This window comes from Perissodus microlepis, chromosome 15, assembly GCF_051167445.1.
Source record: "Perissodus microlepis isolate ML-2025 ecotype Zambia chromosome 15, ASM5116744v1, whole genome shotgun sequence".
NCBI classification, from domain to species: domain Eukaryota; kingdom Metazoa; phylum Chordata; class Actinopteri; order Cichliformes; family Cichlidae; genus Perissodus; species Perissodus microlepis.
The window spans coordinates 20,898,325-20,913,126 of NC_140475.1; the positions used below are offsets into that span (position 1 = coordinate 20,898,325).

The 14,802-nt window shown below is 40.2% G+C and overlaps 1 protein-coding gene across 1 annotated transcript in view; it reads right to left on the reverse strand.

Annotated features, from left to right (window-relative positions):
* Positions 1-341: 341 nt before the first annotated feature.
* gtf3c2 (general transcription factor IIIC, polypeptide 2, beta) overlaps positions 342-14,802 on the reverse strand; it is a 28,028-nt gene continuing 13,567 nt past the window's right edge. The window contains exons 12-20 of the mRNA XM_084952715.1: positions 10,426-10,457; positions 10,163-10,292; positions 9,840-9,984; positions 6,312-6,473; positions 4,849-4,927; positions 3,792-3,920; positions 3,316-3,573; positions 3,027-3,134; positions 342-2,209 (exon numbers count right to left, since the gene is read on the reverse strand). Coding sequence (XP_084808841.1) covers positions 2,027-2,209; positions 3,027-3,134; positions 3,316-3,573; positions 3,792-3,920; positions 4,849-4,927; positions 6,312-6,473; positions 9,840-9,984; positions 10,163-10,292; positions 10,426-10,457 — 1,226 coding nt within the window. The 3' untranslated portion in view covers positions 342-2,026. The remainder of the gene's footprint in view (positions 2,210-3,026; positions 3,135-3,315; positions 3,574-3,791; positions 3,921-4,848; positions 4,928-6,311; positions 6,474-9,839; positions 9,985-10,162; positions 10,293-10,425; positions 10,458-14,802) is intronic.

Below are 14,802 nucleotides of genomic sequence, written 5' to 3' on the forward strand. Positions count from 1 at the left end.
GTCTGAGAATGCTCTGTTATTGTGCCATTGCCATTTGTGACAATTAGAATTTGTGTAACTGTTGTAAATATGTCAAATAATGTGATTTTGTGTGTACATGTGTAAATACATCTATCTTCCTTGTACAAAAAGTGGTTCCCAAAAAGTCCTATTTGTCTGTGTTGTGATGTCACATACGATCCACTTGTCACATGTGTGATGTTTGATATTTCATTTTTATGTGTGGCAACAGTTTTTGTAAAGTGAAATAAAAGACTGCTGATGATGGAAAGAAGCTGGATTATTTTAGTTTAAAAGTTTAACAGGAAATCTAGATGTAAATAAAGACTGGAGCCACGGTCTTGCTTTATTATAAAATTTATTATATGTAACATTTCAAAAATAGCAAAAGCGAGCAGGGAGAAGAACATTTCGATGCTTTTATGAATAAGTTAAAGATAATGTTGTCAGTAATGAAATATGGCCACGGCTGACAACACTATAATGAAATATTATTGTGAAACTGTCACTAAAATTTATAATTAATCAAAAAATGAAGCACACTTTAAAACCCCTAATTTAACTCAGAGGGAAATGTGTCTTTAAAAAAAAAGTGATTCCAGTAATTAATTACACCTCACTATTATTTTCTTGTAGACAGTTAAAAATAAATAAAGTTGGAGAAAAACAACAACGGGAAAATGTACACCAGGTAAGAAAAAGATTTAACATTTCTAAGTGTTATATCCTGTAGATACAAAAAATTCAAGTATTTTCCCTAATTAGAGCCTGAGTTGTTTGAACAAACAAACGCAGCCAAAATTAGCTCCCAGCCTGCTACCGATAATGTGAGAGGGTGATAACAAAATGAGGGAATGCACAAAAAAACCCCTTCTCTAAAAACAAATTCACAAATTAAACAACGCGTGAGAAAGTCTGGAAATATTACAAACACCAGTGGGTTTAACTAATGAAATTACTTATGAAGTTTCAGAACACTCTTGCTAGTAAGCCTAAGAAATATTGGCATGACGCACCAATTCTTTGGAAAACAACGCCATCCTCACTTTAAAAAAAATAACGTTTTAAACGTCTTTCAGCTCTCCGTCGCACTGAGAACATGTGCCTTCAAAGAAAAGGTTGCGCTTTACTGCTGTAACTAACAGGTTGTAAAAGGTCCAACTTTTACTTTGAAGGTGAGCATTCTCCACGTGTCGCACTTTTCAGTTTCAATGTTGCTTGGAGAACATTTTGCAAGTGTTTGCAGACAATCTGGCGTCTTCCATGTAAACTATGGGCAACTGTTGTAATGCAATCAAAACGACCAAATCAATCACCAGAAGGTTTTTGTTGCAGCACCGTGTTCCTCTTTGCAACCAAATTCATGTGCAAACAACCACTCTCCAACCAGGTGGGGGACACACATTTCATCACTGAAATGGTCTCTAGGCCTGTGTGAGTGAGGGTTACGAAAGGCACTTAACTGTCAACTGCTGCAGTTTTTCTGATGTAGAGAACAGAACTGTCACTATTAGGACTTTTATTATAATTTGATAAGAAGAAAATGGAAAACGTGGAAACATTTAATTGCCAGGAAAAATTAAATGGCTTTGAATTCAACAGATTCTGGTTGGGTTTGGTTTACAGAGAGAAAGTCTTGCTTCAGTTTCTCAGGGTGAACGATGACCAGAGATCAAAAGAAAAGCCCCTAAACTGGTCATGAGAGAGTTTTACTTTTGTTAGTTTGCATACTGTAATTGTGTCAATTTAAAGTTGAACTTCATTATATACGGAGTGACATTCAGACAATTTGGATATATCTAGCCATGTCTAGATGCTTCAAAACCTGGACCAATTAAACCTGTAGTACCTTCATGGCTTGATGTCATTAGTTTTCGTTGACTGATTTTCAACATATACAAATGTATAAGAATAAAAACGTAATATTCATACATATTTTCATTATTCACAGCTGCGTGTTTCAGAGGTCACTTTTTTGACTGTCTCTTGAGGGAGTACAACCCACCGTAGCAAAGTTAAACTCCTGCTATAGCTGCTCTGTCACCGCTTGGCCCGGCGAGTACAGAGCGTTGAACTGGGCCTGACTCTCACCAATCATCTTCTTCAGATGAGAGTTCATCAGAGCCCTTACACAGTTAAATCTAACCAGTCCAGTCTGACCCCCGGATGCGACCCAGTCGTGGCAGCTCATGTTTGGGTTGAAACGAACCTGAAGAAATGAGAAAAGACAGCTGAGAATATTTCTCGTCTGTGCTCTTAAACCAGCAACTGAACATCAGAGGTCAATTTACAGAAGAGCAGATACTGGCATTATTTACAGGCAGAAAAGCAGAGGACCAAGTGTGGATCCCTGAGGGACTCCATATTTAATACAAACAGCTTTCTTTGTGTTCTACTAAGGCAACAGCGGTTTTTATTTATAGGCTAATTTCTTGTTTTCTCTGTCCACAGTGTCCACGCAGCTGTAGCTCTGAGTCAATATCATCACTTCCCCCTGATTTCTTTACAGACGCTTATCCACCCCACTCATCACTATAAATCCTCCTGGTGCACGCCTCCCTATATTTTTTCACTTCCCCTTCCCAAGTTGCCATCCTCCTCTTTCTAATCCATTTATCCCTCTCAGACAAAGAGCCAGTCAAAAACCTTTCCTGCTGTTTTGTTTTGGAGCCTGTCCCAAGAAGTCTCTGTCCATCATTTCATCCCAGAGGGCACAGCGACACCCTCCACTCTGCCTCTCTTAAAATTAAACACATCAAATCCTCAAATGGCTGCTTTCCATCTCCCCCTCCCTCCTTCCACTGAGGGTGACATTTTTCTCATTTAACACATCATTACATTCAGCCCCTTTATAGCTGCCCATCAGAGGAGGAGGCAGAAGAGGGAGGAGGAAGAGGCTATTCTTACAGATCTCACCTCCATTTCCTCTCATTGTACTGTTTATCTTTTCCTGCTTTTTCTCTTTGTGTTGCACTACAGCCGGAGTCTGATGATACCCGCCCTGTGTGTGTGTGTGTTTCAGATACCTTATATAGAGCAGACAAAGGCATGTCATCCAGGATGATCTTTGCCTTCACTTCTGTGTCTTTCATCCGTTTCCACACAGCTCGCCTCTCGCTTCCTGCAGTGGTCCGCTGAAAGTGAATGATTATTACAGTGTCAGTGTGGTCTTCCTCTTATTTCGTTCTCTATTCTACTATAGCCTTTTTCTCCAGTTTGTCTTTGGCCTACATATATTACTTGAACATTCCTTACTTTTTTAATATCTGTTTAATAAAAAACAATGAAAGCAAATGAAGATAAAAATTAACCCACAAAATCAAAATCTGTATAGTGGAGGCAGTATTTCTTTGTAGCCTCTTTGTAGGTCTGGAATTTCAGCGGAGGACATTTTCGTCCAACTCTTCCTCCTTCACTGTCGTTCTCATTTCCTGCTTCCTGTGTAGCATTTGGTTCTTCTGTCTCTTCTCCCTGCTGCTCTTCAACTGTGTTTCCTTCCTCTTCCTCTCCTCCCATTTCTTGTTTTTCTCTCTCCGTTGCATCATAAGGCACCATAGATGTGAAGTAGATGGGCTGAAGGGAACAGGTTAATAAAATGGACCGTTAGCTTGTCACTAAATCTGAGCAATTCTTTCACTGCAACTGGCCACATATTCAATTCATGTTCTTTGCCTTATTTTCTATGAACACTACCAATTTTATATGACATCTGATATAATGTAAAATGATATTTTTGAAGTAAACATAGGGAAAAATAAAGAGCGATAAAAGTAAAGTAAAAGTAAACTTACAAATCGTCTCTCTATTGTGCGTTTGATGTAAGGAGCAACGTAGCTGATCTGAGGTAACAGAGAGAAAATCACCTCTCCGAAGCTGTCTGCGGTCACCAGACTGTTAATCCACTCTGTGTACGACAGAGACTGCAGGGACGCATAGAAAATGAAATATTAAATCACACAGCACTGCTGAGGAAAAAAAGTTTCTCTCAGTAACTTAGAGCAAATTTCAGACACTCAGGGATAGTTTGAGTAATGAGACTAATTACAGAAGCACAACTAGCCTCAAATGTATCAGTTCCAGTAGTTTTTTCCACTCCCACACAATTAAACCCAAAACACTGCAGAAAAAGGAGGTTTTCAATGATTAGAAAGGGTAAAAGAAGGTAGCAGTCTTTATTTTCCTCGTCATCAACAAAATGATAAAATACTGTTTTGAATCCATAACTGACACATCCTATACCTATCCTATTGCTTAATGCCACCTCGCTCTACGCCTGGCCTAAACTATTTAACACTACACTGTTGTGATGGTGGACGTGTTCATTAATCACAATAAAACACGGACTGTAGTTTATTTTAAATCAATTTAATACTAGAGGGCAACGCTTCTCCCATAAATACTCACTTAAGAAAAAAACGTGGACTAATCCACTGTTGGAGACGGTTCCAAACAAAGGCAAAATGTCCTGACACTTGGAAAAAAATAACTGAAACCTACCAGAAAAACTTCTAAAGATTCACATCCTCAGGAGGAAAAAACTGGCTGCAGTGTAAGCAAAGACGAGTGAAAAGCAAGACTTGGATTTGACCTTTCAGAGGAATTTTTGACAGTAACAAAACTATGGAATACCTTTATACTCCGGAAGTCTGTGTTGGCCTTAACTACCTTTTATCCATATATATTGAATAATATTAACATCCTCAAACTTTCTTCATCGTCTCGAAAATGACCGTCGTGCCCCTGATTTAAGGGTTTCCTGAAGTTCAAAGCTATTTTATTTTGTGCTCTGTGACTGAATTATGGGATGCTGATGACTGAAGAATGGAAGATTACAACAGCTACACTCACCCACACAGTGCCGGACCGGGGAAGTGCAAAGAGCGAGCGCATGTGATGGTCGATGTAATGGACTCCTTGTGAACCTTTCCTAAATTAAAAAAAGAGAGAAAGAACGAGTCATAATGACTTTTTTTATTCTTACTTCAAGACTGCATATGTTGACAGATCGCAGAGGAGAAGTGGGGATGTGGAGTTTGTTAGCAGGCAGGAAGGTTACACTATGGCTAGTGTAAGCTCCACTACCTTTGGAGTTTGAATCACTCTGAAAAGTAAGGATGAACTACAATATTACCTTTGATGCTGAATTTTTGTTTTCAATGCTAAATGCAGCCACTCTGTTCATCTTCCAGACTGTTTCTACTACAGAATTTACAAAGCTGTAACCTGAAGTTCATAATCTTTGGAAGGTGCTGGCCATTTTCCACACTTTAACTTTTTGTTACACAAAAATCACAAGTGAGTATGCCCAATGAAACTCAGTTAGGACACTGATACAGTGGAAAGACTTCTGTAAATAGGAGTTTCATGTGGTGACTTTTAGGTTAGGGCTGACACAGTTAGTCCCATGAGCTAAAAGAGTGTACATGAACCCAGCACCAAACCAGCTCCCACACTCTCGCCTCTGTCAGTGCGCCACAGGGTGGCTACAATGTAGCTTGCCATCACCAGTGTGTGAATGTGTGTGTGAATAGGTGGATGACTGAATGTAGTGTAAAGCGCTTTGGGGTCCTTAGGGACTAAGTAAAGCGCTATACAAATACAGGCCATTTACCATTTGCTGACCAGGTGAAACTCTCAGGAGAGGGTGAGTACCTGAGGGATGTGCCAGCAGCTGTGGACCCTACTCTTCAGATTCCTTCTGAATTTGAAGAAGCGATTGTGAAGAAGCTCAAGGGAAAAAATGAACTCTGATATTTTCATTTATGAGAAAGAATTGCTATTAATTTAATTATCAGTGATTGTTTTGGTTCTTTCATTGTGACAATTTTTGTTTCCATTAGCTGTCAAAGAATTCCTTTCCCAGTACTTTTGTATTCTTTTTATTTTAAAGTGCACCTTATGAATCTAGAACCCAAGTGAACAGTGATTGAGACAAATTTTGATTTGATTTCTCAAATCCTTTCCCAAAGAGCTCTGGGGTCTGATCGTGGATGTTCTCTAGTGTAAATGCTAATGTGTCCCTAACACAGACAGAGGTCAGGGATTTGGGTTTGGTTCACCCTGGAGTCCACTGCTTCAACATACTGTCTCTTTTCTGAGCATGATTAAATACATATAGCACTGTATTGATAGACTTGTGGCTAGACTGCCTCCATGCTTTAATGTTGGACTCACTAACTCTCTAGTATTTGTTCATTTTGGTTTACAACTGTCCAACATATCTTTCAAACCTTAGAGGCAAATACCAGAAATACAATGTAAGTGAGTCAGATGTAAAGTTGTAACAAAGAAACAGAGACAAGCTTTCTTACACCACGATGCCGTTGTCCTGGGCCATCAAAACCCCCGGTGCATTCAGTGGCCAGTTGATTTCATTGGCCAGACAGCGTTTCTGAACCGTGATGGGATCGTAGAGCCTCCTCAGATCCCATGTCTTCACGAAGCGGTCGTCACCTGCCGTCACCAACAGGTATCTAGAAGACAAAAATCAAATGAAAAGTTAAAGACATGTTGACGATGGGAAAACAGACCAGGATGTTCTGTTGGTGGAAAATATAAAAATGGCTGAACACAGGGATTTAAATGTGATGCAGTGCTTGAAGTCAAAGTCATTATTCTCTTTACATTGATCAAATCTGACGGCGGCGTCTGCCATAAAACAAATGAAGGCAGAACAATCGATACAGTCAGATTTCTTTTGTAAGACAAAAAATGCTTTATGAATGTGATGACAAAGGAGAAAAAAGACTTTGCAGTGAGAGAAAAAGAAAATACAAAGGTGTTAAAAAACAGAGCAAAGACAAAGAGAGGGGAGATTTGATCTTTTTCAGCATGACTGTGTAATTAAAAAGCAGTGATCCAGACAAGATACGCGTCCTCAGAGTCTCTCTGCTCCCAGCCAGGAGCTTTTTCTCTCTCTGTGGGATTAATCTTGATCATTTATCCACCTTTAATCCAACTTTAGTTTTATGTTTAGAGAAAACTAAAGTCTGTGGTTCAGAAATGAAGAAAATAGTTTAAAAAGTGGAGGAAAACTGGCTGCTATCAAATTAGGTTCACATCTGCTCAAATGAAGGCTGCAGTTGTAGTTTTAAAGGAAATACTAATTACCTCAATCATTACATCTGACTACTTGCATTTGCCAGCTGTTTTAAAGCAGTGTCGACTAAAATGGGTCATTAGTTTGTTTTAAGAGGTCACAGCCCCACAAAATGGGCTTTAGCAGGACAGCAACCACGTGTTTGAAACCATTGTTACCATTATCTCACATTCTGATCTGAGGTTAAATACACATTTACAAAATGTTCTTCAGCAGTTCTTCAAAAAAGCAAAATTCATGACAAGGCAGAAAATCCTCTGTGAAAGCTTTTACATCACGCCACAATATAAGCCATATTAATCATGCTTTAGGTGAGTCGGCAGGGCTGGATGGGTTTAGAAGGAGATGACGCTGATGACCTCACACTGACCTGTTAGTGGGAAAAAATGACATTCTGGACAGTTTTTTAATGAAAAACCAATTCTGCTTCATCCCCGATACTGACTTGCAGTGTATATCTGTGAATACTCGTATTAGACATAGGTGATTTCAATAACCTCTCCAGCTCACTCCTATCTGCACATACATCAGCTGACTAACAGAGCACAGAAAAAGGATTTCAGGAGACACAGTCCATAATGGGGCTAAAGTCAAATCCTTAGCTATGACATTTTATTATTTTTTAAATTGGCCATCCCGTTTTCACTTCTGTATCGAGCATTTAAAGTTTACTCACATCAAGAAAGTTGCGAGCAGTTCATCAGAATTATTTCCACCTGTGCTTTAGTTAATTTGGTTAAGTGATTATGTTGGTATACATACTATAAGAAGATCCAGCTTACACAGTGCAGTCCCTCCGATATCACGGGTCTGAGTTAACATGTTAAAGATAAATAAAAGTCAGAAACTGAGAACTCAAACAAAACTAATTCTTAAAATCCACATGAACGATTCTCACATAAGCCCATTATCATCTAGAACCTGTAAACATTCAAGCGACAGGTTTATGTAACTTTACATACCTTTTAGAAAGCCAGTTGCATACCTGCAGCTTGCCTATTTCTGGGTGTTTATTTGTAATAAGATATGAAGAATAAATATTGATGACATGAAAAAACAGCACAAAATGTCCTCTATAAACACTTGAAGTTTTTGAGTCAGTTAACTATTCCAAGCAGGGAGAGTGAACTTTAGATGTGAATGGAAAATCACACCAGGCAGTGAGACCTCAGCAAGGCTGCAGCCTGAAGGTCAGCGCATGTTGACTTGGATAGAGCTAAGTCAGGTTGCCTTGTCTGAGTGGTGATAAGGACGTGGCTGCTTGCCCGGCCTTGTACCCTACATTCTGAATTAGCGCCTGAATACAATAGAGGGAGGGCTCTACTGCAACTCTGTGCATTCAAAATTTATTGTCTCGCCTTTAGCTCCGAGTACCAGAGGCGCCAACAAATCGCCTTTTTTAATTGGCTGCGAATAACAACTACCAGAGTAAAGTAGATGAAGGAAAAACTGATGAAATAAAGACACAAAGATAGGATCACTGGGTGACTGCAGTATTTTCTTTAAGTTTTACTGAGGTTTCTGACATTTTCTTGTGAAGACCTTTGAAATTCTATTGTACTGTTACACAAGCAGTGACCTTTAAAGCTGAAAATAAGGCCAATGTGAAGGTGCTAAAACACTGCAGTCCCATGTAACGCTGCCTCAAAAAGTGAGTCAGTTCCCACAGACTCCCGTTTACAGCATTCAAATTTACAGCCCAGTCTAAAATAATGTATTTATTTCCTTCAGAGATAATTTCTCCTTTTACAGTAAAAGTACAGCTTTTCTGAATAACTTGGATACAGGCAAGACTTAAAGTTAGACGTGTGTTTACTTCGACTGACAGCTGTAGCTGGCATCTTGACATCTACTGGATTTGTCTACCATGTTTGTGCTGCTGGAGCCTTTGCATTATGCAATATGTATATTTGGTGTGGAAGCTGGTCACCTCATAGCATGAAGGTCCTAGGTTCAAATCCAGTGGCCAGCTGGACCCTTTCTGTGTGGAGTCTGCATGTGTGCACACCTGTGTGGATCAGCACACCTGTGTGGATCAGCACACTAGTATTCAAAAGGTTTCTCCATGTAACGATCTGCTAGGGAGTGTGGGGATTCATAGCTCCGTCCCCCAGGGCATGAAGCAGGTATGGCGGAGATCCAGGCCCCAGACATCCAGAGGCGCCAGAGTACGAGGACCCAAGGAGGACCACCACAGGGGCAACCGTGCCACCCTCCTGGGAAGAGCTGAGGAGAGCCCCAAACGAGAGGTCACCCAGCAGCCATGGAGCAGAGGCCAGAGGGGGCTGCAGTGACGTGCCCGCAGGTCTGCCGGCAGCCAGCTGTGCCAGAGAGGACCGGGCCTGAGGCCCAGAGGCCTGAGGGCACCACACCCCCCGGAAGGGGCCCGGCTGGGCGCCAGGCCCTGCCAATCAGCCACCAGGAGTGAGTCGGTACATACATGATGATTGTAAATTTACTGTAGGTGTGAACAGCTGTCTGTCTCTATGAACTAACTCTGTGATAGACTGGTAGCCTGTCCAGGGTCTAGCTTGTAACCTCAACAGTTTATTCTTGGATATAGTTTTTAAGCAAGCATGTCACCTGATAACTTAGTACTCCACCCTCTTGTCCTCATAAGCATGAACTGTTCAAAATTCAATAAAATGCATACGGCATAGAGGCATGACAGATTAAAATCTTGATTTTGAAGTCACAGTGTTTTATTTTGATCCAGAAAGAGTTTTGATATTATGCTCACCTGGAGGCAGGACAGAAGGCCAGGGACCGGACTCCATTGTTGTGAGCAAGGATGCATCTGTAGGGCAGCAGACTCAGCGACCTGTCTGACTCTCGCACACGCAACAGCGCAGACTTCGCTGTCAGATCCCAAAGACCTACTACACCTGGAGAGAGAGTTGAGGAGAGAACAAGTGGAAAAGTGAAACTACTGGCATAAAACAGTTCTTTAATCCATAATCTTGACTCATAGTTGAATCAGATCAGCTCAGGACTGCTCCTTTGTTTATTCTCTCAAACAGACAACTAGTTAATCAAGAACATCTGCAAGAAATCAATTCATACCATCATAGAATCCAATAGCCATTATATTGTGTGGTTTGTCAGGAAGCCAATCCATAGACAGGACGAGCCCGCTCATTTCATGGTGAGGGGCTTTGAAGGCGCCCAGCTTCAATGTCACCACTCCTTTAACCTGCAGAAAACAAAGGTCATTTTCATTTATGTCCTGTCTCAACCTAATGGTAGATACACAACATCGACAGGGCTGTGACATTATGAGCATCAATGAAAAAAGACAGTGTAAATGTATTTTAACAGGTTCCTACCTTGTATACTTGAGGTGTTTCAATGCCTTTACCTGTGAAAACACATAAAAATCCATTTCTTTAATACCCATAGATTTTTTTTGGTAACTGTTTTTAAAAAGTTTTGTTAATTAATGTTTCATTACGTTATGTGAAATCATTTTTTTAAACAAATGATTCACTTTGATGCACAGGCAGCATGTACCTGTACTGTACATGGACCCATCATATTTCTGTCATGTAACCCAACTCAAAGTTCCACTCTGCTATCTGAAATTAACCCTGACAGCTACAGTAATGGTTTACTGATGACAATAACATGAAAACTACAGAAATTCACACAGTGAGCATGAATGCAGGCAACAAAAATCCTGAATGTAGTGCTGGATGTCCCTTGAAGATTTTTCTGTAAGCAGTGAGAATAACAGGCTCAGCTAAACATCGACGGCCCAGACTCGGCTGTCTTCAATCTGAGACGCGTTCACTTAGTGTCAGATGTAATTAAAGCTCAGCTGCAGAGCTGTGATGTTACATGTCAAGAAGCCCATTTCTAACGTGTTAATATTCTGACATTTTGGGACAGATTTTCTAACAAGCTATGCCAGAATAAAACCCTCTTCGGTATTAAAAACGTCTCTGTCAGGATTTACCAAAGAGTCGTAGTATTAACTGTGCGAGTGAAAGGTGTAGGCGTGGTTACTGTTGTTTGGCTCTCATTATTGCACTGTGCATTTGCAGGACTTTCCCTTTCAGAGGTTAAAAAATATTTAAATTAATTGTAAGCTTTTTCTTTCCTTTTTTTTTTATTTTGTGTACAATGCTGCTGTTATAGTTGCTGCTAGGAGCTTTAATTTATTTGGACTGACTGAGAGAGATGTTAACAGACTGCGTGCATTACTAGTGGAAGCCCACTCTTGGCAGATTGTGTTGGCCATTATTGAAATGATGCGTTTCAGTTTATAAATTAGCACATTGACGGTACATCACCTGCAGAACTTTCCCATCACTGCATGTTGCAATTTTTCCCCACATAGTAAATATGGCCCTTTGAATGCAAATCTCACCATTATCATAGAGCAATGCCAAATGATATTTTACATGCATAAAAGGCTACAGGCTATATGCAGTATGAGCAAAAGGAATTGACTCTGTTATAAAGAGTTCACTGAGAGGTGTAGCAGGAGTACAAAAGCAGCAAATTTTTACCCTCACCATGTTTTTGCTATACTACGTGCCAGCATATTTAGTGTTGGTAATGTACCTTTAGCTTGTTAGCTAGCTTTTCATACAGATTAACAGGAATCCTGACATAACTAGAAGTACAGACAGAAGGTCTTGTATTCAATTCAAGGATGTAAGAGGGCTGATGAAGCCTATCACTGCTATCATAGGGCGAGAATCAAGGTACGCTCAGTCACAGGACTAATACAGAAAGATGCTATGGCCATCACCTATTAACACCACATAGGTGTTTTTTTAACTATGGGAGCAGGTAGAACATACAAACTTCAGCCACAGACTCAACTCGAACCCAGGACCTTGTTACTGTGAGACTATACTGCTAACCATCACACCACCCTTAAATAACCTTAATGGAGGAAAAAATATATCTTAGAGTCAAGACGATTTGCACATTTATAAGACCCAAACAGATAACGGATAAACTTTACGAAATGACTGGATATTTAGTTTGGCAGAAACTCTACTATCTGTGTTTAGGCAGTCGCTGTGTTTAAAAGCAAAAAACAGAAACACGGTGTCAGACTTTTCCAGATCATTAATTTTCTTTCCTCCTCCAGTTTAGATTACTGAGAGTTTAGATTAATAGTGTCTTCTTCGCTGTTCCACTCCCTCCATCACCTCACCTCTGCCTCAGAAAAATACACAATAATATTTTATATAAACCTTGTTGTAAATCAACTCTTGTTCTTTTGGTCCTCCAGATCATCAGTGAGTGGTTATTCAATATGATGTCATATGTCTGACTAGGGTGTAGCAGAAGTTTGAGAAGGCTTGTCTGAAAACGTGAGGGTGATAAGTTTTAACCTTCTGGGACATAATTGGCTCTCTATAATTGTGAAAATCACATCAGTCACATTAAAACAACCTCACATTGTGCAGCCCTCTACCAGCTCGGCATGCAGCAGTGTTTACTCACTTTTCTTGTGAACAGTTTTAATGTTGTGAGTAATATTCCATTCATTCCTTCAGTTTCTGCAGTTTAAAGTCTGGATCGCAGGAGTAGCTGTACCACCAGAAATGTCCTGACCTCCCTCTAACTAACTAACTCTGGGATTTTCCTTCTATAATTCCAAGGCTACCGTGACCTGGGGGTACCTCTGGGGTGTCCTTTTTGTTAAACATGCCCAAAACACCAAAGCAGGTATCCTAGTCAGCTGCTCAGACCACCTCCTTCTATGTGGAGGACCAGCAGCCCCTTACTTTATCTCTAAGGCTCAGATCTTTTGAGTCCCAGTCAGTTCTACACAGTTAAATAGCTGCCGTCATTTGTTTTAACACAAACTTCAGAGTTACAAATGTTGCAAAAAGAGAAAGTATTATAATGAGCTGTGATGACGGATATTCCCATATGGTGGATGATTAGTCTGTATCAGTTTTTTCCCTTTTCTTAATCAACATTTTCACATACTTAGCTTTATAATTATCACATAATTTCCTCCTCAACAGGGCTCGCAAAATCGCTAGCCCGACGTCCCGGGGCTAGCGATTTTTCCAGTCGGGCTACCAAAATCTGTCTCTGCCCTGCCCGTCGGGCTATCATAGGAAAATATATTTCAATGCTTTTGCATTCTTTCGGAAATGTAGCTGGGTAATTATGTCATTGGCATCGGTGAGCCACTGTCAATATGTGACATATTGAAATCGTGTTTGAATTTGCGCTTGTTTTTTGCTTTCACTTTGCAATCGCGGGAACTGTGTATAGAGAGTGACAGTACTGATTGGTGAGTGACGATAATTTGCGCACCAATTCCTCTGACATCGTCTTATCAATCGTTAGCTTACTATGCAAACATGACAAGTGAAATCTCCCGCAGCAAGCTTAAACATGTGAGAGGTTGATCGCGCAGAGAATCGCTGAGCGTTATGTGAGTGCGTGTGTAAAAGCAGCAGGATATATATTTTAGTTCTGCTGAGCCAAATAAGACAGGTCAGCGTGAAGAAGTGACAGCCAAAGAAAAGCTTACCACAAAACGGAAAAGTTATGACAAATCAGACTATAAGGCAAAAAGAAAGTGCAGCTTTATGGTTTCATGGACAAAAGAATTTCTGTGGCTGCGATATGATGAGCTATATAACCAGGGCTGCACATAAGTGGTCCGCAGGTGCGCATTCGCTGTCAAAATAAAAAACGCGCACAAGATAAGAAGTTGCACCGCGTGTTTGCGTACATAAGATTTTCTGGAGGAGGACAGACATTTGTTTAGAACTCTTAAAGATGTCGAAGAAGCTCCTTTAAGCAATTACTTTGGTTTTCCTCCACCTCCAAAGAAATGTCAGAAGGAGTCCGAACCACAAAAGAAGCTCGTATTCTGTTTTGCAGGAGGTGAGCTGGCTTCAAACAAATGATGAACGCACAGAGGTGTGGTGCAGAATGTGCCGTGAAAATCCCACTCTAGCGGACAAAAACAGTGCCTTTTATATGGACGCAAACGCGCGTTGCAACTTCTTATCTGGTGCGCGTCTTTTATTTTGACAGCGAATGCGCACATGCGGACCACTTATGTGCACCCGTGTAAATAACATAATGTTCTGCCGGGTGTGTTGTTGCTTTTCCCTCGATTTCTGAGTCGACAAGCGCCTTTGTTACTGGGACCAGTCATTTTAAGAAAGGCCCCCATTAGAACCCATGAGAAATGCAAGAAATGCATTATTGCTCAGTCTGCAATATCTTTCCCAGAACAAACACCAATTGCAAATAACATACTAAAAATAAACCTGAAAATCAGTTTAGAACAGCGTACTATGTTGCAAAGAGTGAACTACCACTGGCAAAATTTAGCAGTCTTTGCAAACTTCAAAAAGCAAATGGCCTCGATCTTGGTTCCACTTGCCTCTTTCCTGTGACTTCAGTGGAAATTTCAAATTCAGGATCTGACACAGACTGATTCATGTCCTACACAGTTCGTACAAGTTCATAGAAATTTCTGTTCAATTAGAACCAAGTATTTGAGTTGATGATTGTAATTTTTATACAATGTTGTAATTTGTGTTTAAAGAATTTTTTGATTAATGTTTTGTTTCCGTTACAATATTATACTTTAATGTATAATATTGTAAAGGAAACAAAACAGGAAACAAAACATCAATCAAAAAATTGCTCTCTTTTTTATTCGGGCTACTTAAATTTATTTTGGGCTACCAAAAACTGAAGAGTCC